The 21,255-nt window shown below is 47.6% G+C and overlaps 1 protein-coding gene and 1 long non-coding RNA gene across 14 annotated transcripts in view; one reads left to right on the top strand and one right to left on the bottom strand.

The window, feature by feature from the left end:
• The window catches only part of Mink1 (misshapen like kinase 1), a 56,761-nt gene extending 37,051 nt beyond the window's left edge, over positions 1-19,710 (bottom strand). For 9 of the 13 annotated variants that reach the window (XM_057773366.1, XM_057773368.1, XM_057773367.1 and 6 more), the window contains exon 1: positions 19,431-19,709. In XM_057773366.1, the coding sequence (XP_057629349.1) occupies positions 19,431-19,487 (57 nt within the window). In that variant the 5' untranslated portion in view covers positions 19,488-19,709. Of the gene's footprint in view, positions 1-19,430 lie in introns of all 13 variants that reach the window. The other 4 variants (XM_057773361.1, XM_057773362.1, XM_057773364.1 and 1 more) reach the window with 1 other exon arrangement.
• The window catches only part of LOC130876773 (uncharacterized), a 20,487-nt gene continuing 18,209 nt past the window's right edge, over positions 18,978-21,255 (top strand). The window contains exon 1 of the long non-coding RNA XR_009057356.1: positions 18,978-19,034. This is a non-coding gene — a long non-coding RNA (uncharacterized LOC130876773). The remainder of the gene's footprint in view (positions 19,035-21,255) is intronic.

The following is a 21,255-nucleotide window of genomic DNA, read 5'->3' as shown; positions in this document are numbered from 1 at the left end:
TAATTTTGTTAGTTATGAATCATAATATAAATATCTGTGTCTTCTGATGATCTTAGAAGACCGTCATTTGACAAGCCCCCCTCACAAAGTTGTCATGACCCACACGTTGAGAACACTGGTCTAGGTTAAAGCCGGAACTCAAGCCTGTTTAGGGTTCTGATGGCAACACCACACTGGCCCTACTAGTTCTGTCCACTAGATCTCATTTGGCATCCATGAGTCAAAGAGATGGCTGCTTCTCATTCAGATGCTCAGTCTTCCATCTGATGGTATAGTGTGATTTACACGGAGACTTTCTGGCAAGCGAGATGGCTCAACAGTTAAGTATACTTGCCGCACAAACCTGATGACCTGAATTTAAGAGTTAAGAGCACCTGGCCTCCATATGTAACAAACAGAATAAAATTCAAAATGTTTTAAATTACATGGAGCCGAGAGGTGGTAGCGCACGCCTTTGATCCCGGCACTGACGGATCTAAATTACATGGGGCTTTACCAATGCTCGTACTTATGTGGGCAGGAGGCCCAGATGTTACTTGATATCTCGGTTCTACTGCACCACAGCCTGTCTTACACATGCTCTTCACTCCCCTCTACAGTATCTGGACGGCTCATGCTCTTCCCTTCAGATTTCATTTTAAACATGGCTACCTATAGGAAGTGTCCCGTTTCCAGAGAACCCTTGCAGTCATCCTTTCAGGATACCAATTACATATTATATAATTTATATAATAAATTTATATAATAATTCCCTGCCTGTCTATTCTGCTAGAGCAAGTCGATGACAGCCAGGGCTGAATTTTCTGTCACACAAATACAGAAATAAAAGAAAATTGTCCCTTAAAGCAGTGGTTTCCAATGCTAGATCGGGGGGGTCATCACTGTCCTTTCAAAATGACCATGGGGGAAGTGACACTTAAGTTCATGAGGGCAGCTACTAAAAGTGAACCCTACTGTTGGTAGAGTGCTTGCCTAGCATATATTAAGCCCTGAGCTGGCATCACATAAAACCAGGCAGATGGTGGCACCTGTATCTGCCTAAGTAGGAGGGTCACTAAGTAGGAGGGTCAGGAGCTTAAGGTCACCCTCAGATACACAGTGTGAGCCAACCTGGGCTACATGAGATCCTGTCTCCAGAAAAGGAGGGAAGAAAACTAGGTTCTCTAAAAGTGACTTGGGGGAAGGGTCATACGGATCAGTACCCAATGATTTACATGCTTGGTGAGGAGGTATTACCAGAAAGGAGATTTTTAAAAAAAAGTCATAGACCTTTCCTAAGGTTGGTAAAAAACAAACAGTAACACTAGTAAGGGCCCAAAGACCACAGGAAGCAGGAGGGCAGGAATAGATGAAGCTCGGGCTTCCTGGAGAACAGACTTCGAGAAGCAGCTGGGTCTGGCGGCACATGCCTGTTATCCAGCTGCTCAGGAGACGGAGGCAGGAAGACTACACACTCAAGGCCTGTCTGGGCAACTTAGGACCCTGTGTCAAACAAGAAGTGAAAAGAGCCGGGCGGTGGTGGCGCACGCCTTTAATCCCAGCACTCGGGAGGCAGAGGCAGGCGGATCTCTGTGAGTTCGAGACCAGCCTGGTCTACAAGAGCTAGTTCCAGGACAGGCTCCAAAACCACAGAGAAACCTTGTCTCGAAAAACCAAAAGAAGTGAAAAGAGCACTGGGGTGCAGCTTGGTGGGCAGGGGTATGAGGCCAGATGAGAAGGACAGAGGTGACAACCCCACCCCGCCCCTGAAGGCCCTAAAGTGTTCAGAGGATCCGAAGGGCAAGTGCTGTAGCTGGTGTGGAAAGAAGTCGGGAGCCCAGACGCAATGACAGTTAGCCTTAGTTAAGGTTTTCATGGTGCCAATAATGAAAGGGCCTGGGTACAGCGCTCACCCTTTTATGTCATTTAGACAAATGAGTATGACAGCTAGCCTCTTACAGTCTCTTCTCACAAGAATTCACAGATGTAAAAACAGTTTCAAGTCCATAACATGCTACAAATCTGCATGAGTCACCATGAAGAATCGACCACACATGACAGAGAAACTGTGGCAAGACGTGGTTTTCTAAGACGGTCGATGTTTCTAGTACTTAGGGTGAAAAGGGTGCATCTTAGGAGAAAGAAACCAGCATGAACAGAACTGAGAGGATTCAGGTGACTGAGGAAATGGTAGGTTTTGTGCGGGGTGGGGAGGGGTGGGCCTGGAAGCAGGAAGATGGAGAGAGGCAGGAGACATCGAGCCCATTCACTCTGGCAGATACCAGACTAACGGAGGAGGACTCCACAGTAATCAGGGGCTGGGTAATAACAAGGCTGTTCCCTGCTGATTTCCAACTGCAGCACAAACAAATCATTGCACCTCATTGCCCGCCTCCTACTGTCGAATCAGGAGTCCACAGAGCCAGGGAGACCTGCGCCTTGCCTAAGTGCGATACTGCTCTAATTATACAAGTCCAATAGGATGCCTTAAAAGAAGTAAAAAAAAGAAGCTAAAGAAACGAGCAGCTGGGTCTGGAGGCACATGTCTGTTATCCATGCCTGTCTGGGCAACTTAGGACCTTGTCTCAAAACAAGAAGTAAAAGGAGCGCTGGGGGTGCAGCTTTGTGGGCAAGCACTTGCCCAACACAGAGGACTCCCTGGGTTCAATCCCTGGCACCACTGGAGACAGAAAGGTGAGGCCAGATGAGAAGGGCAGAAGATAACGACCCCCTCCTTCCCAAACAACAGCCTATTGGAAGGGTCTAAAGTGTTCAGAAGCCAACAAAGAGAACCAAGCAATGAGCACAGAGGCGCCAGGCTGAGTCAGGGCGAGAAGAGCAGGTGGAGGGTAGGGCCAGTAGGGTGTGGAAGAAAGACTGACTCACACATTAGAAAGGAAGGCCGGGATTACTCTCCACAGGGTGGAGACCAGATGGTTCCACCAAGAACCAACCCAGAAGAAATTACAGCTAAAGGGACATAGGTAAGGAGTGTCCTTGCCAGCAGGACGACACCAGCACAGTCACCAGACTTTTCACCAGGCTTGGCTCTCTTGTACCCAAGAAACAATCTGACTCCTTTCACACCAACTCTATGAGCCAGTCCATGCATTTACTCAATAAACATCAATCAGTGGGTAAAGGCACATGCTGTAAAAGCCTGGTGACCTGAACTCATTCCCTGGAACATAAGTAAAGGTGGAAGGAGAAGAAGAATTCTGTAAATCCCAGCACTCGGGAGGCAGAGGCAGGCGGAGCTCAGTGAGTTCGATCTCAGGCAGGCGGATGTCAGCCAGACTGGTCTTTCAGAGCGAGTTTCAGGACAGCCAGGATTGTTGCACAGAGAAACCATTTCTTGAAAAACAAAAAACAAAGAAAAAGAAGGGAAAAAAAAACTATAAAGTTGTCCTCAGACCTCCACATGAGTGTCATGGCACACATACACACACACACACACACACACACACACAAACATAAATCAACTGTCTAATGCTGGGGGTGTACCTCAGCTGGGAGTGCCTGCCTAACAAGCATGAAGCCCTGGGTTCCATCCTCAGCATCTCATAAAGCGGGAAGGGGTGGTGCACACCTGTATTCTCAACACTCAAGAGGTGGAGGCAGGAGGATCAGAAGTTCAAGGTCATCGTGCTACACAACAAGTTCAAAGCCAGCCTGTTCTTACGTGGTGACAACAGCGGAAAGCTAGCGCAGCAGTTAAGAGTACTTGCTGCTCTTGAGGAACACGACCAATTCCCAACACCCATGGTCCCCATATTCAGTCACCTGTAACTCTGGTTCCAGGGGTTCCATGCCCTTTTCTGATTCCTCAGGGACATACAATACACATATATAGATGCAGGCAAACACTCATACACTTAAAATAAATCTTTTATTTAATTAAATGAAGTAGCTGGGATGCAGAGGCAGCAGAATCTGGAATGTGGCAGGTAATACACAGACTAAAAAGAGTTCCTTCCCTCAGGGAGTTTACAGTCTACTTGGCAAAGCATCTATTGAAGGAAGATTAGTTTCTTATAGAAACCAAAGAAAAAGCACCAAGTTAGAAAGATTAAAGAAGACATGATGAAGAAAGAAGGAAGGCCAGCTAAGGTCATGTATGATATTTAAACTGAAGCCACAGGAACAGTTAAGAGTTAACCAAGCCAAGGCTAGAGGGGAGGGAGGACCCAAGGACTCCAAAGGAAGAACATGTTTCCTCACTACCCAGTCCTTACATAAAGCTCTTGCATGTTTATACAGATGCTCTGCCTCTCACATCCCAACTGGACTCCCACTAGACTGTCCCCTCAGGTTGAGTGCTTCCCCTGGGTGGGTCCACAGCGCTCTCTCTCTCTCTCTCACACACTCACACTCACACACACACACACACACACACACACACACACACACACACGGGGGTGGGGGGGCGCAGGGCCAAAGACACTGCCCAGGTGACTCGGGGCAAGTCAAACAGGAGTTTCATGTTTGGATAAAATTTTCAAATTATTCTTTCTCCCAGGGACTTTGGAAGACTTTTATATGTTGCTGGAGAGTTCCTGGACAAGCAAATGGGAGTTAGGCTCCAGAATTCCAGACCTACACCTGGGGCTGTGACTCATTACAACAATTATGAAATCAATTGACTGGCTGGTTTTCTCCTTCTTAAACAAAACACTAAGTCAGGAGAGAATGTTAGCTGGGCTGTAGACTCCCTCTCTTCAATAGGAGAAGGGGCTTCACAACTATCCCCTATATAATAAGCATCTACCAGGCTAAGCACTTTTATTTAATACTCTCAACAGCCCTATTGTATGGGTTTTGTTATCCTCGTTTTTATAAAGGATAAAAACTAGGTGTGGAGCTGGCTGTTTGTCAAAGATCACACTGTGAGTAGCAGGATTTGAATCCAAGCCTATTGCTTAAGGACTGTGTGAAAAAGGGCTGCACCTGTTGAGGCCCCAACCCCAATCCTCAAAACCCAAGTAAAAATTCTGTCTTCCAAAGTCAATCCTCACTTGGTCCTGACTATTTTTTTTCCTCCCAGCACCGAGAGATCTGGTTCTGGATAGTCCTTCAGGTATAAATATCCCAAAGGTCACCTTCCTAGCTCCGCCCCACGCCTGCACTCCATCAGCATGCCCACCTGAGATCTCCCCATGCCTCTCCAGGATCATATCATCTTCTCAACTCCTTCTTTGCCTGGCTCAACACACAGAGGTGTTTTCCTCCAACAAAGACCACCACAGATCCCCATCTGGCTGATTTGCATGTCTAAATCTGTGGTCAGAATAAACATAACAGCCAGGTGTAGCACAGTGCAGACAGTTCAAGGTGATACAGTGAGACCCCATCCAAAAACAAACAAAACAAAAACCTAAAAAAGAACAAACAAAACACCTTACAATATAAACTCAGAGTTATGGAAGATGGGAAGGAATTTTAGGTCTCAAGTGTGGTTCTACAGTTCTGGACAAGAAACCAAAACACCAGCACCCCACCCTGAGTGCGGTGAATCACTTCCTGGGCAAGGCCTGGCTATGTGCAGGTGATTTTGACTGAGTCTCTGACTGAAAGCCACCTAGTTCCTCCCCCTCATGTCTCAGGGAAAGACTTCTGCTAGAGCTGGAATGGAGGAGTACCAGTGCCACTGCCACCCCATGGATCATGCTGCTCAAAAGCAGCCACCAAGATGAGCAGGCCTCATCCTGGCAGGCCTCCAACTGGGAACTCTCTAGACATTAGCTTTACTCAATGAGGTCAGGAAGCCAAGGCAGGAGATCTGGACAACAGTGAAGTGCTCATTGTTAACCCGCGGAACAGACTACACACCTAGAACCCCAGGATGACCAGCACTCATTGGCACTTCAAATATGCTAGGGTCTGGGCAATCTAACAAGTTACTAAGCACCTAAGTATCAGAAGTCAGCTCTAGCTCTAGAGCCTTGGCCTTCTGTTGCCAGCTGTTAAAATGTAAGCGGCCAATGGGTGCTCTGCTTTAGACAATAAGCAGTATAGTCCTGTTTTGCTTTTCTTAGGGATGGAGATAGCAACAACATGCCAGATTACAGAAGAGCATCCATGGAAGACAGGTTCTAAGAGAGGCAATAGAACACTCCTTAATAAACTGCAACTAGCCTCAATTCATACTGGGCTGAGCCACTGTTTGTCAAAGCCAGAACCTGGAAACAACCTAAATGCCTCTTGACTGAAGAATGGATAAGGAAAATGTGGTGCATTTACACAATGGAGTACTACACAGCAGGAAAAAAAAATGACATCTTGAATTCTGCAGGCAAATGAATGGAGCTAGAAAACATCATTCTGAGTGAGGTAACCCAGACGCAGAAAGACAATTATCACATGTACTCACTCATAAGTGTTTTTTAAACATAAAGCAAAGTAAACCAGCCTACAAACCACAATCCCAGAGAACCTAGACAACAATGAGGACACTAAGAGACATACTGGGCTGAGTATATACAGCCTCCTCTAAGAAGAAAAAGAAGGGCCTTATAAATCTACAGGCTTTCCCTAACTTTGGATCCAACACTATCTTGAGAAAACGGGGGTCTAATAATCTAGGGGCACAGTCCTAACCACCTGCACCTTTGAGTTACTACCTCCAAATCATGACCTGCAGGCCTCTACTGCCTGCACCTGACCTCCAAGGCCACCATTCTTTCTGGCTCACTTGAACAAAGACTCATGTTTCCCATATCCCACTAAAAGTCAAAGAATAAATTGTTATAGCCATGGACAAGGGAAAGTTAGGTTAGCAGGGCTCTATTTGAAGATACAAAAGCTATTTCTGGGTCACACTTTGGGTCTGTCCACTGGTGTGAACATCACTGGTGTGAACACATCAGAGAAGAGCAGAGCCTGACTTCACTCTAAATAGCTCCAGGAGCACATGCCCCCTCATGCACAAATGCAGAGCGCTGTTACATTTTATCATCTTCACCCTCTAGACAGTCTTCCTTCCAACTTTCTCTAACACATTGGTTTTCAACCATTGGATCGTGACCCCTTTGGGGATTGAACGATGCTTTCACAGGGGTTGCCTAAGATCAGAAAACACAGATATTTACATTATGATTCATAAAGTAGCAAAATTGCAGTTAAGAAGTAGTAGTGAGCCAGGTGGTGGTGGTGCACGCCTTTAATATCAACACTCAGGAGGCAGAGGCAGGCGGATCTCTGTGAGTTCGAGGCCAGCCTGGTCTTTTACAAGAGCTAGTTCCATGACAGGCTCCGAAGCCACAGAGAAACCCTGTCTTGAAAAACCAAAAAAAAAAAAAAAAAAGTAGTGATGAAATTTTTTTACAGTTGGGGATCACCACAACATGCGGAACTATATTAAAGGGCTGCCATGTCAGGAAGGTTGAGAACCACACTGATCTAACACATACTGGGGAACTGTATTAAAGGGTCGCAGCGTCAGGGAGGTTGAGAACCACTCTGATCCAACACATCCCCTCAGAGCACCAGGATGAAATAAAGTGAAAACTGAGGACAAATACAAGAGCAACAACAAGGCCAGGAATTCCTGCAAGTCACGCAGCACTGAAAACAGAAAATATTTCTCTTCTAACTGCCCACCCAATCCTCTTGTGATGCCAAGATGCCCTTTCTTTTGAAGCCCCTTCCAGAGGTCTGTGAGTGTGCATTAGAGTCGGCAGCTAGGGCCATGTTCTAAGCCAGCTGGTGATTCTGAAACAGTTCACTTCACCTGACCTGACAAGCATTAAGCATCTGTCTATGTCCAGTGCTCAGCTCTATTCTGAACACAGAAAAGGAAGAAGGCAGTAATCTGGGCTGGGGAAGCACAGCACAGAATAGTGTCTGACGGACAGACTCAGTTGGGTACAAGAAAACATTCTGGAAGATGGTAATAGCATTCACTCAATGCCGCAAAAACAGCTAAATGTAAATCTTATATTACATATTTTAATCATTTAAAAAACTTTTATTTTTATTTATTTATTTATTTTTTAAAGCCTGGAGAGATGTCCCAGTGATCTGCTCTTACAAATGTGCTCTGGCAGAAGACCAGGATTCAGTTCTTTGCACCCACATGGAAGCTCACAACCACCTGTAACTCCAGTTCAAGGACTCTGGAGCCTTCAAGCTTCCGTGGGCACCAGGGAGGCACACAGTACACATACACATCCTATACAGACATGCAGCCAAACACTCATGTGCGTAAAATAAAGATCCTGAAGATCTGAACCATGTGATTCTGCAGGGCAGAAACCATTTTCACACTGGCTGTCTCTAATCCATTAAATGAGCTATGTTCTAAAAGTCACCAAGAAGCCGGGCGGTGGTGGCGCACGCCTTTAATCCCAGCACTTGGGAGGCAGAGGCAGGCTGTGAGTTCGAGACCAGCCTGGTCTACAAAAGCTAGTTCCAGGACAGGCTCCAAAACCACAGAGAAACCCTGTCTCAAAAAAAATAAAAAATAAATAAATAAAATAAAAATAAAAGTCACCAAGGGCTTCACAAGTCCTCAGCAAACCTACAAAACCCATTTGCCACAGGCCACAAAAATTTTACACATTTGCAAGTGAAACAAGCAAAAAGCAGTGTAAGGTGCTGGGTAGACACTGCCCCCACTGCCTGTCCCTCATGCCCACTTCCATACTCCCTGCCTCCAACTACAGGCAATTAGCAAAAGCTCTGGTTCTGTGGTGAGTCGGATCTGAGACTGGATCCAGGCCCAGCAGCTCACTGTCTGACTTCAGATCTCAGACAGGTTACTAACTTCCAAGTAGCTTCTCTCGGTTTCTCTTGTTGAAAACATGGTTCATCATCCACCTCTCAAAGGGCTACTGTCAGGGAAACTGAGATCACACAAGGACAGAACCTACTGCACAGCAAGTGATCCTTGCTCCAGCTCCCAAACCCCCTTCTGAAATGAACACATTAAAATACAAATGACTCGTATCAAAGCGTTCTTTGTTCTGAACTGAAGAAAGGCAGGAACAGAAGGGCTTATGAGAGAGGATTCAAGGGCCAGAAAATCATACTCCGGTCCACATGCTCCTGTGCCTCCAACCCTGTCTTGCCTCATGTCCCACAGCATCGCCCACAGCCTTGTTAAAGTTGCAGGGACTTCGCAAGTTTCTCTGAACCTCAGCTAAACAAAGACAAGTGCCTATCAAGTCCTGCTGCATCTTTGGCCCCTGTGGCCCTGGACACTGTGGCAGTACCTTCTGCCCTCTCACACTTCCCCACAAAGTGTAGAGGAGTCAGAGGCAAAGCTGAGATAAGAACTGAGAGGGCCAGGGCACATATACCTCTCAGTTTATCAGTGACTGATCTGAAATGAGACTCACTCTTTAACCTTTGAGGGGACAAGCAAAAGATGACAAGACATGAGTGAGGAAGCCTCTCCCTAACCCTGCACACACACACACCTACTTCTGCTCTTGGAGTACCCCGGTTCAACTGTCTTGCTAAAGGCTCTTCTCTGAGCGACTAAGAACGAAAGCCCAAGTTCTACAGGTTTCCACCACGCTTACAAATGTGCCTTGAAAGAATGGGTGGGTGGTGAAGAGAACATGAGAACTGTGTCGACAGTCCACAGGTAACCCACTCATTCTGCCTTCAGAGGTGTACTGGCAGACACAGCTCTTGGTTTGAGAGATGTGCCATGTGCAAAAGCAATTCTGCACTGTCCTAGAAAGAGGTGAACAGGAAACAAGAACTCCTTCCTACCTACAGAAGAAACCTAACTTGTCCTTCCCTGGCCTCTCCCATAGCCATAACAAATTCACAAAACATTTCTTCAGTGCAATGTCTGCAAGACTGCCGGATGGCTAATATCCTTACTAAGTGCCTTTAGTGTTCCCAAGACATAGTTAACAGTTAAACTCCCCTTCCAGAGTGTGTTGTTTCCAAACACACTCTGGGGGGTAGTGCTACTCAGTTGAGCACCACTGAGCACTAACTTGTACTGTTGTGTATCCCATGGGCCCACCATATTCTAGCCATCCTTTATGGCTTGGGAACTAAACCCAGTAGAACAAGTCAAGAGCCCTGTCTCCAACCAAGTGAATAATTACTGAATCCCTATCTTGTACTCAGCATCTTTATAGGCAGTCACAGATCAATAGGAAATATGGGGCAGGATCCCCGTGCACAAGGAAGTGGTAGGAAGAATGGACTATAAAACATTATTTGATATACACTAATATGTAATCAAATTAAGCCATATGGCCTATGAGAAGCAGATAAGATAATTAGCTGAGGGTTGGCACTATGACAAAGAAAGACTATGTGGGGAAAAACAAGCTGTGCCAGGTCTTGATGAAGGTGGCATTTTCTTTACTCAGACCCTCAGTCTTTCCCTGTTAAGTATTGCTGTCCACGGAAAACTCCTTTTAACTTGTGGTTCTAGGAGTCATTTACGGTCCAACTCTTCAAATCCCATGCTCAAACAGTTCCTGGAAAAAAAGAGTCTAGAAATTTTCTATGCTCCCTCAGAAGGCCAACTATTATCAGGCCCCACAGAAGAGGTATGGGTACCGAAGATGAATCAAGAGCGTTCGGTGCCACAGACCCTCGGGGAGCCTTGGATGCCAGCTGGGGAATGTTCCATTCACCTGTCAGCTCTGGCCTCCATGGTCCCCGACTGTGGGGACATGAGCTTCTGTAGTGCGAGGTCTTCACTCCTGCTTCCTCCATTCATCTCGGTCAGGCCTCTAAGACTCCTCCCACAGGCTACACCACAAAACTCCTCACAGCCCATCCCACCACCTTCTACACTCTGTCCACCAGACAGTCAAGCTGCTTCTGGAGTCTGGCTCCTCCAAGAAGCCCAAGACTTGTGGCTTCCCCGATTCTCTTTCCTTTTGAGCATTCAAAAATCACTAACACTCCCCCTCCACACCCCACTCATCCTTTACTTGCACACAATGTAAATGAGTCTCGTCTATTTATATAGAGAATCTATCTAATGTTAGAGGAAGGAGCCCACTTCCCCCAGACGGTAAGGAGCCAAGTCCAAGGCTCAGCCTGGTTGTTCTTATTCTTGAGACTCGCTTACCTCAGCCACCACTAACAGCCCAGCTCCCTCAGCCCTACGGAACCACATGTGAGTCCACAACCCCCGATAAACACATGTGAAGCTACAGTCTGTGCCCTTTCCACATACAATCCCTTATTTTATAAAACTTTTTTTCCTCCCACAGAAAGATTCAGAGTGAGTTCTTTGGGTTTTTATCTCCCCAGACTCATGACTCACAGCTGTTGTCCAATGATGCAGTCCCATTTTCAGTCACCACCGAGTTCTACCTACCTGCTGCTTCATTTCAAACTATGTTCTTAAAACAGTGCCAGCTAGGCTTATGCCTCTCAACCACCCAACCACTTCATCTTGTAAAGACAAGTCAAGAGTGTTGACTCACAATTGTTAACTCCAACTCTCAGGGGTTTAGCATACTGAGTTCTGGGCCAGCCAGGACAGAGTAAGACCCAGTCTCAAAACAATTCAAATCAGAAAAATAATGCAAAAAATTTGCCACAAACCTATAATCCTAGCACTTGGGAGACAAAGGCAGGAGAACTCCAAGTTTGAGACCATCCTGGGGTATACAGCAGTTCCAAGGCTAACCTAAGCTAATAACCAGACTCTAGTCTCAAACAAAACAAACACTAGGTGGGCCTCAAAGACTGAACCTGGTTCATCAAGCTTGACAGTGCCTTTCTTTAACTACTGAGCCCTTTCATTTCAACGGTCTGCTTTTTTCCCCCCTTAGGTTTTTCTTCCCCCTAGACAAGGTCACACTATGTAGCTCTGGAAGTCCTGGCACTCACTATGTAGACCAGGCTAGCCTCAAACAGAGAGATCCACTTGCTTCTGCCTGCCAGTGCTGAGATCAAAGGCAAGTGCCACTATGCCCAACTTCTCCAGTCCTCTCATTACTTTCAATTTTGAAGCAGCTTGCTGAGTTGCCCAGGCTAGTTTTAAGCTCACTGTGTAGCAAGGCAGACTTTGAACTTGCAATTCTCCTGCCTCAACCTGACAAAGCTGCTAAGTCTATCTGCTTTTGTCATCAAGCATAGTTAAAATCATGTAGCATTTGCACACAATCTATATATTCTCTTGTAGACTTTGAATCATCTCTAGGTTATTTTAATACCTAATATAAATATAAATGCTATGTAAGTTACTATACCATACTGCTCGGGAACAGTGACATGAGGAAGCAAAACTTGGGCGGTGCTACTGTAGTCTCAGCACTTGGGAAGCTAAGGTATGAGGACGGAGCTTGAGTCACCCTGGGCTACATAATGAAGTCCAGTCCAGCCTGGGCAACAGAGTGAGACCAGCAAACACAAAACACAACAACAGAGTTGGTTACGACTGGGGAGATGGCACAGAGCCTATGTAAGTCAGGTGCAGTGTTCCCATGGCAGGATGAGAGGCAGAGACAGGAGAGTGTCTGGAAGCTGGAGCCTGCTAGCCTGGCATGCGTAGCAATGAACAGAAAATTTTGCCTCAAATAAGGTGGAAAGTGAGGACCCATGCCCAAGGCTGTCCTGATTTCTAAGCACACACAACATGGGACACACATGCATGATGCATGCACACATTCATATACAAGCAAATTATTTTAAAGTCCATTCACCAACGTAATCATTTTCTGTTCTATTTTTCAACCTAGAAGGGGAAAAGCCTAGAGGGTTCCTGGCACAAACTGGGTTGTAAGTGGGTTTTATTTATTTTATTTATTTATTTATTTATTTATTTTTTTTTTGGTTTTTTCGAGACAGGGTTTCTCTGTGGTTTTGGAGCCTGTCCTGGAACTAGCTCTTGTAGACCAGGCTGGTCTCGAACTCACAGAGATCCACCTGCCTCTGCCTCCCGAGTGCTGGGATTAAAGGCGTGCGCCACCACCGCCCGGCTGTAAGTGGGTTTTAAAGTGGGTTCTGAGAGCGTGTGAGACTGAACGTAGAAAATCCAGATGACTAGCCTCGAATCACAGTGAGCACAACAGTGTAAGTTTATAACAATCAGAATGAACAAGAATGCCCAACTTCGAGAGTTCTAAAATACTGAGGAAACACTAACCATCAAGATGAGAGCAGGGCTCAGAGGTTAAAGGTACTGGCTGCTCTGCTAGAGGACCCAGGCTCAAATCCTAGTATCCACATAGCAGCTCACAGCTGTAACTCCAGTTCCAAAGAATCCTATGTTCTCTTCTGGCTGTTGTAGGCACCAAACACATATATGGTACACAGACATACATGCAGGCCAAACACTCCTAAAACAAACAAAAAGATGAGGAGAGCCTAGGCAGGCATGCCTCTAGTACCAACCACTTGGGAGGTTGAGGCAGAAGAATCACTTGAGTCCAGGAGTTTGAGGCCAGCCTGGGCACTCTAACAAGCTGCCTGGTAAGAGACAGGGTAGGGTGGGCTACTCCTAAGGGCTGGGTTTGCAAAGGCATTTCTTAGAGGGATGCTCACAGAGTACTGGTTCAAAAGTTTAGCACAGTACTGAGTACAGTACCACATCCTTCCCAAAGGATCTAGAACATGGATGTCAACAACACATGGAAGTGAAGGGAATGAAGGTCAGCACCCACAACTCTGACAGGATCTAGAAACACTGTCCAGTCCTAGGACGCTTGTGTGTGATTGGGTGGACAGGTGACTACAGTCCTTGCTTACACACTTAAACCTGGAAGTTTGTCAACAGACGCTATCACACACTTCCTGCTATCCTCTGCCCTAAGTGATAACATGTTCTAAGTAGTCCAAATAGTATGTATGATCCAGTTTGTAGATCAATGGAGTAAGGTCAGATTTCAAATCTGGACCCAGCCCTTGCGGGGAGTGATGGGGCAGACCAGACCCATGTCTTGCTGACACTCTTTCCTGCTATTGGGAGAGGGGGGGAGTACCAAAGAGTTACATATACACTCATGTGTGTACATGTACATGTGGGTGCCCTGCAAGTGAGTGTGAGTGTCGGTGTGTATGTAGGTCAGAGGTCAACATCAGTATCTTCCTTCCCTCTCTAACAGTTCTCCACCTTACTTTTTGAGACAGGGTTTGTCACTGAACCTAGAGCTCAAGGATTTGGCTAACTGGCCAATGAACTCCAGGAATCCATCTGCCTCAGCCACCACCACTGGGGTTACAGATATGAGCCATCCTACCTGGTTTTTACATGGGTGCCAGGGATCCAAAGTCAGGTCCTCACGGTGTCCAGTGGCCACTTCACTGGATGAACCACGTCCGCTAGTCTCCTCCCCTTGTTTTCACTGTCAAATCCTCACTTTGGGGGCCACAGAGGTGGCCCAGTAGGTTACAGCACTCGATGTGCAGATACGATGATGTCAGTTTGCAGTGGGCAGTAACTACTCAAAACAATAGGCACAGACATGTGTCTGTAACCCCAGCTTTGGGTGGGAGGGGGTAATATAGGTAGATAGTATCAGGAGCTTTTACCAGCCAGCTTAGCCCAAAATAACAAGCCTCTGGGCCAAGGGTGTAAGGTGGAGAATGAAAAAAGGCATCCAACGTTTCCTAGCTTCCCAGGTTACGTGCACCCACACACTCACATGAACACACGTGTACACACACACACACACCTCAATTTCACAAAGAACTGCTCTGTCACATGCCACTAAGGCTATGGCAGTTTGTCCTATGGTGACATCCCTCCCCTTGTCTGGGTAGCAGCTGAACACACAGTCCCAGCCATGGTCTCTGTCATCATCCTTTAATCATTTTACACCACTTCAAATGCCACAGGCTTTACAACTCCCCCTCCTTCTGTCATCCTGTCGGAGAAAAATCGCTCGATGCCCTCACTGCTGCGGGAGATCGGTCCTCCAACCCCTCTGCCTCTGACATCTGTCAGCCTGTGGACAGCTAGCATCTCAGTACACAGCAGCAGTGCACTGCTCAGCAGCCTAGACATATGCCCCACTGCAGCTCTCCTGGTGATGCTGGCTCGACAGAAGCAGACAAGAGCAGGAGGAAAGACACGTTCAAAGAACACACACAATCGGGGCTGGAGAGATGGCTCAGCGGTTAAGAGCATTGCCTGCTCTTCCAAAGGTCCTGAGTTCAATTCCCAGCAACCACATGGTGGCTCACAACCATCTGTAATGAGGTCTGGTGCCCTCTTCTGGCCTGCAGACATACACACAGACAGAATATTGTACACATAATAAATAAATAAATATTAAAAAAAAAAAAAAAAAAAGAACACACACAATCACTTGAGAGACACAAAAGAACATGCAAAATCATTTAAGAAAAAACACCTGTCAACAACTACCACCAAAAAGAAGTCCCTTGAAGGTGTGCTGTGGCATGACTTCAATCAGCCACACCGCCTGGCCCCCACAGCTTAAGAGATGCCACAGTCTAAAACTTCCAGCCACTGGACAGCAGAGAGAAACTGTCTGATTTATGAAGTGGGTCAACCAGAAGAGGTCAGCCTGGGGCCTGCTCAGCCCTTCCCAGACACTTCTGTTCATGCTTTCTTCTTTGTGAGGAGCTGCAGTGCCAAGTCAGAAGGCTCTTCTGGAACATAACCAAGTTTGGACACAGACAAAAATGACTTAAAACTAGAGGCCCAAATTTTCTCTCAGATAATACTAACTTTATTTTAGAGTCATGGCTTGGTTAGAGCTCTGCATTATCACAAGACAAGGTCTGATCTCAACACATCTCAGAAGATACTCTTTGCTGTTTTTAAGGCAGCGCCTCAGCATCCCAAGCTGCCCTGGGACTTTTGTTTCTTGAGGCAGGGTTTCTCTATTATGTAGCCCTGGCTGGGCTACATAACTGTAACTCAGAGATCTCACCTACCTCTGCTAGGGTTAAAGGTGTGTGTGTGCTGCAACACCCAGTTGATTTATGTTTATTTGTGTGTGTGCACACATGCCCATACATGCATCATGGCACACATGTGGAAGTCAGAGGACAACCCAGTAGTCTGTTCTCTTCCTTCCACCATGCGGGTTCTGAGGATCAAACCCTGGTTGTTGTCAGGCTTGCAGTAACTGCTTTTACTCACCCAAGTCATCTCCTCTGGCCAGGTCCACCATTTCTTCCTCCCCTGCCCTCCACCAGATAGGGTTTCTCTGTGTAACCCTGGTTATCTGGAACTCATTATATAGACCAGGCTGCCCTTGGTCCCACAGGTCCGCCTGCTTCTGTCTCCCAAGTGCTGGGATTAAAGGCATGAGCCACTACGGCCCAGCAGGTCTAGCATTTCTTGAGTTGTTTTTTCTGTTTTGTTTTGTTTTTTTTCCCCCAAGATAAGGTGTCTCTGTGAAACAGTCCTGGCTGTCCTGGAACTAGCTCTGTAGACCAGACTGGCCTTAAAGTCACAGAGATCCCCCTGCCTTTGCCTCCTGAGTACTGGGATTAAAAGCATGCACCACCACTGCCAGTCATATTTCTTGAGTATTTGAAGCAAGCATTATACTAATAGCTTTCAGTTACTATACCATGCACTTATTTAATATCTGAGCCCCACTATGTAAACTCTGCTCTGGTAACTGGGCACCCAGACGGAACAAAGCAAGTCAAAATTCTAGCTAACAGTATGTTTTTATTTTTCTGGCACTAAGGATCCTAGGACTTCATGGATGCTAAAGAAGATAACTGCCACTGAGACTGAAGGAAATCTATGTCAACTGTGCTAAGAACTATGAAAACAGAATTGAAAAAAAAATGCAGAGAAGAGAGTGCTATTTATTAGAATCGTCCTGGGATGCTTCCCAATTCTTTTTTTCCCCTCAATTCTATGCTAGGAATTGAGATAAATACGTACTGTGTGGAATTTCATTTCGTTTGAGTAACTCTGTTCAGTGCTATTGACATTCCCACCACACAGGCACAAAAATGGAACTTAGGGAAGTAAGACTCTGCAGAGTCTGCAGGGAGGGAAGTGAGGACTAAGGACCAAGCTCTGTATCCTCCAGGTGAGGAAACTGGGACCAGAATTCAGGAAAGCAACTCCAGACTCACTGTCCTCCCCACCTGTACTACTCCACCCAACTGCTGGACACACAGCCCAAGAAGTCAAGGGTAGTGTGCTCACTAAATAGCAGCTCCATCCGGCCTCCTTGCTAAGAGATTAGTGCAATTCAATCTTCCTCTAATATCAGACTCTACCTCTCACTCCCAGCTGAAAACCAAGCCTTATCTTTAAACAGGAGAAAGACGTCTCAGACTCATTAAGGCTTTTCCCACCCTACCACAACCACCACCACCAGTACCAATTCTCTCCAGAAAATGGAAACAGAATAAGGTTTGACTGAGCCAGCCATCCAATGGGGCCACAGTAGTTGTTAGAAGCATGCTGGAAGGACTGGCAATTGAGAGAGAAGCCAGCAACAAGGGACAGCGGCTTTTCCCGCCCTATTTCGAGAAAGTACGGCTCTACCTCAAGCCCTGGAGTACCAGAATGAGGGACAGAAGCACAAGGAACAGGTCACCCGACTCTCGTGGAGAGGAGGAGAGGAGAACCAGGAGGAGGCTGACTTACTCAGGGAGGGAAGTTCTGAAGGGAAATGCCATGCCCAAGGTCAGATGGCAATGGCAGAATTGCTGGAAATCCCAAGTTGGGGGCCCAAGTTAAGTTACCAGAGAAGCCAAACAAGAAGCAAGCAGAGGACCGAGGTTCAAATCAAAGGTCACGGTCTGCACCTACCCACTGTGTCATAGTGTTTCAGTCACCACAGCAAGAGAACTTGTGGCTGGAGTTAATCAACAACTTCAGTTTGCAGTTTCATTCCAAATCTAAGTACATTCACAGAGACTTCACTCAAAACCTGGATTTCCACCTTCCATTCCAATGGACTTGAGTACCGTAGCTTAAACACTGACTGAACTGACCTCCCAAAGCCTTCAGATCTTTTCCCCATTGAAATACACACACACACACACAGAGAGAGAGAGAGAGAGAGAGAGAGAGAGAGAGAGAGAGAGAGAGAGAGAGAGAGAGAGAGAGAGAGAGCCAATGCTCAGTCTTGTTCTCCAGAAGCCGGGCGGTGGTGGCGCACGCCTTTAATCCCAGCACTCGGGAGGCAGAGGCAGGCGGATCTCTGTGAGTTCGAGACCAGCCTGGTCTACAAGAGCTAGTTCCAGGACAGGCTCCAAAACCACAGAGAAACCCTGTCTCGAAAAACCAAAAAAAAAAAAAGAAACTTATCTCCAGCAAGTCAGGTCTCATAACCCAACATTGCACCAAACAAATTATGACCTGAATGGCAAGGGAAAAAAAAAACTGTGTCACCTAGAGAAACCCAATTAACAACATGACTCTGCTCTCTTCAATTCTCTCTCCCCTCCAGTCATATCCGGGGCGCTTGCGGGCTGGCTGCCTTTTCCCTGGCTAATTCAAAAGCCAGAAGACAATGTGCTCAGGACCTTCTGAGAAGCTAAGCATTAGGTGGGAAATCCTGCTCTATCTACACTACGGCAGGCCGGCGGGTTGGGAAAGCTCGCAGGGCACGGTATACAAACGACACCTGGGAGCCAGTCTGGAGTGGTTCACCTTGAAATCATTATGTTGCCCTTAAGACAAAGCTGCCCGCTAAAAAAAAAAAAAAAAAAAAAACATACAGATGCTACTGAATTGAAAATTCCGGAAGGAGAGAGAGAAAGAGAGTAAGCGCCCCACGTGGAACAATAATTGGGTTATTTGAAAGCATTCCTGACACGGTTGTTTCTCCTTAAACGGTTTCCTAATGAGCCCCCTTCCTCCAGGTCTCCTTTGCCTCCACCCCCACTGGTTTCCCCAACCTCTCACTACTGACCACAGGCGGCATGTGTTTTGTGTGTGTGCATGTATGTAAACACCGTCTTCCGGCCCGAGTTTCCGAGGGTATCAACGCTTCCCTTCCTCCCCCTGTGCACTTGTCTGTCCTCTCATTCCCACACGGCTGCAGAGTTAGTAATGTAATATTCAGGGACCCCGAGACCGGAAATGCCTGGCTCTGGAAAGCTGCACTTGAAACGCGAGAGAAGGGATCGAGAAAGTGAACGTGGGATGGAGACGTAGGTGGAATGAGGAGGTGAATTGCAGCCCAAGTTGCAATCGAGGGGTAGGTGAGGAAGAAAACGAGAGATGAGGGGGAGGTTGAGGCACTTGCAAAGTCAAGATTCCAGGAGCTGGAGGAGGTAGTGGTGGCAGGAGACGTGAGGACCAAGGAAGGGTGAGGGGTCACAAAAAAAGACTCTGCAGGTGATGCCGCACTGGATTTAGGGACCCTAGAGGTGACCCTCAAACGCAGAGAAGGGTGGGGACTCGGATCCCAGCAGCGAGGTAGGGGTGGCAGGCAAGTGTGGGGGAGGGCAGCACAGGGTGGGGACCGAAGTGGCTCCCAGAAGCTGCAGAGGGCGGGGCCCGTGCGGCACGAGCCGGGGAGAGGGGCAGGGGTCGCGGGGGCGAGGCTGGGGGCGGCGCTCACCCGCAGGGCCGACAGGTCGATGTCGTCCAGGCTGCGGGCGGGGGCTGGGTCGCCCATTGCCGCCGCAGGGCCGCTCACGCTCCGGCTCGCTCACTTCGCTGCCGCCGTCGCCGCTTCTCCCCCATCGGGGGACCCGGGGGGCGGGCTCCACCGCGCCTGCCCCAAAGGCCGGGGAGAGGGAGGGCCAGCGGGAGGACCGACCCAGCGGCTGACAGGCGCTCTCGCCCGCGCGCCTGCAACCCGAGCCGCCGGCAGCCCTGCGCACGCGCGGAGCGGACCGTGACGCGAGCGCGCCGGGCGCCCCCTCCCGCCCGGCGCCGACACCTGCGCGCAGGCGCACGAGAGCGGGCGGCGGGTGCGCGCCAGGCCGAGCCTCGCGGGAGCCCGGCGTGGAAGGAGCGCGGCCACCCGCTGGTGCGCGTGCGCACACACCTTCCCTTTCTTTTCCCCTTTTTATTATTATTATTACTTTTTGCGTCCTCTCCCCTGATTCCTCCCTTGATTTTTATTTGACTTCTTTCCTTCCTTTCTTTCGTGTGCCCGGCTGCCAATCAAACCACCCACCTCTGGATTTGCGGGGGAAGGGAGGCGGGACCCAACCCCCTCTATTACTAGGGGGTTGTTATGGTAACTCCCCACGCGAGGGCTGCTGGCCTCTAGATAGGACGGGCTGTCCACCCACCCAATTGCCATGGCAACAGTGGAGCCGCTGAGGGCGGGGCGTCTCCGTGAGAACTTGGCTGGAGAAACCACGTGGGAGGGAAGGAGGTGGTACTGTCTGCCCTTTACTCCCTTTCCTGGCTGGAGTGGGGCTGTGCGGAGCGGATCTCAGCCCCTAGGATAGGCACTCGGACTGCACACGCTTATCTTAACAGTGTTCTGCCGGAAGGGACTGGCGCTGGAGTTGCTAGTAGCAAAGCAGCAAGTATCCAAGCTCCAAGTTTTGTTCCAGCACCTTAGCTCTACTCCTGTTGACACAGCACCTCCAGCCGGTTAGTCTCACTAGATGGGTGGTACAGTGTAACTGTGTAGACAGTCACGGTTTGCCACTGACGCGTGCGCTGTGTGGCCTTGAGCAAGTGAACTTGCCTCTCTGGCCTCTTCTTTCTCTATGGAGTTGAGGGGCGAATGTTCTGCGTGTCTCAAAATCTCTTCCAACATTAATACTCCTTCTGAAAACCCCCATTTTCAGTCTTTTTATTTTGTTTTGTTTTGGGTTTTTTTTTCCGAGACAGTGTTTCTCTGTCCAGTCTTAATATAAACATTGCTGAGAAACCCTGTCTCAAAAAACAACAAAAAAAAAATTATATATATATATATATATATATATATATATATATATAAACATTGCTTAGGTGAGTTTGAATTCTCTGGAGCAGTCTTGTACATTTGGATGCTCATCCAGTCTTGCTCTGGATACCCTCCTGACTCGTTTACCGTGTGCCCCATATTCAAGCCCCAACCCTCCCTCCTCCCCCATTACTGTCATCCGCCCACAGGGCCTCCCTGCCGGGCACACTCTAGTCAATTCTTCATATCCAGAAGGGATTTTCCTAAAACTTAAATCTGACATCATTCTCCTGTTTAAGACGGGTGTCTGGACCCCACCACTCAAGAATTGCATTTCTGTTGTCCTGGGTTATCTGAGGAGGAAGTGAGTGAGCACACCCTTTGCTGACTCCCGTTGCCCTGTGGGCAGGGGTATCAAAGACTTTCAAGATTCTGCCCGTGTCTTTGACCTTATACATCTTTTATTTATTTATTTATTTACTTACTTACTTACTTACTTATTTTGGGCTTATGTTTTGCTAAGCCACACTTAAGC

The sequence above is a fragment of the Chionomys nivalis genome, chromosome 7 (genome assembly GCF_950005125.1).
Source record: "Chionomys nivalis chromosome 7, mChiNiv1.1, whole genome shotgun sequence".
Taxonomy (NCBI): Eukaryota; Metazoa; Chordata; class Mammalia; order Rodentia; family Cricetidae; genus Chionomys; species Chionomys nivalis.
Note: the sequence above shows the minus strand (reverse complement) of the source record. Positions and strands in the feature narration are given on the sequence as shown.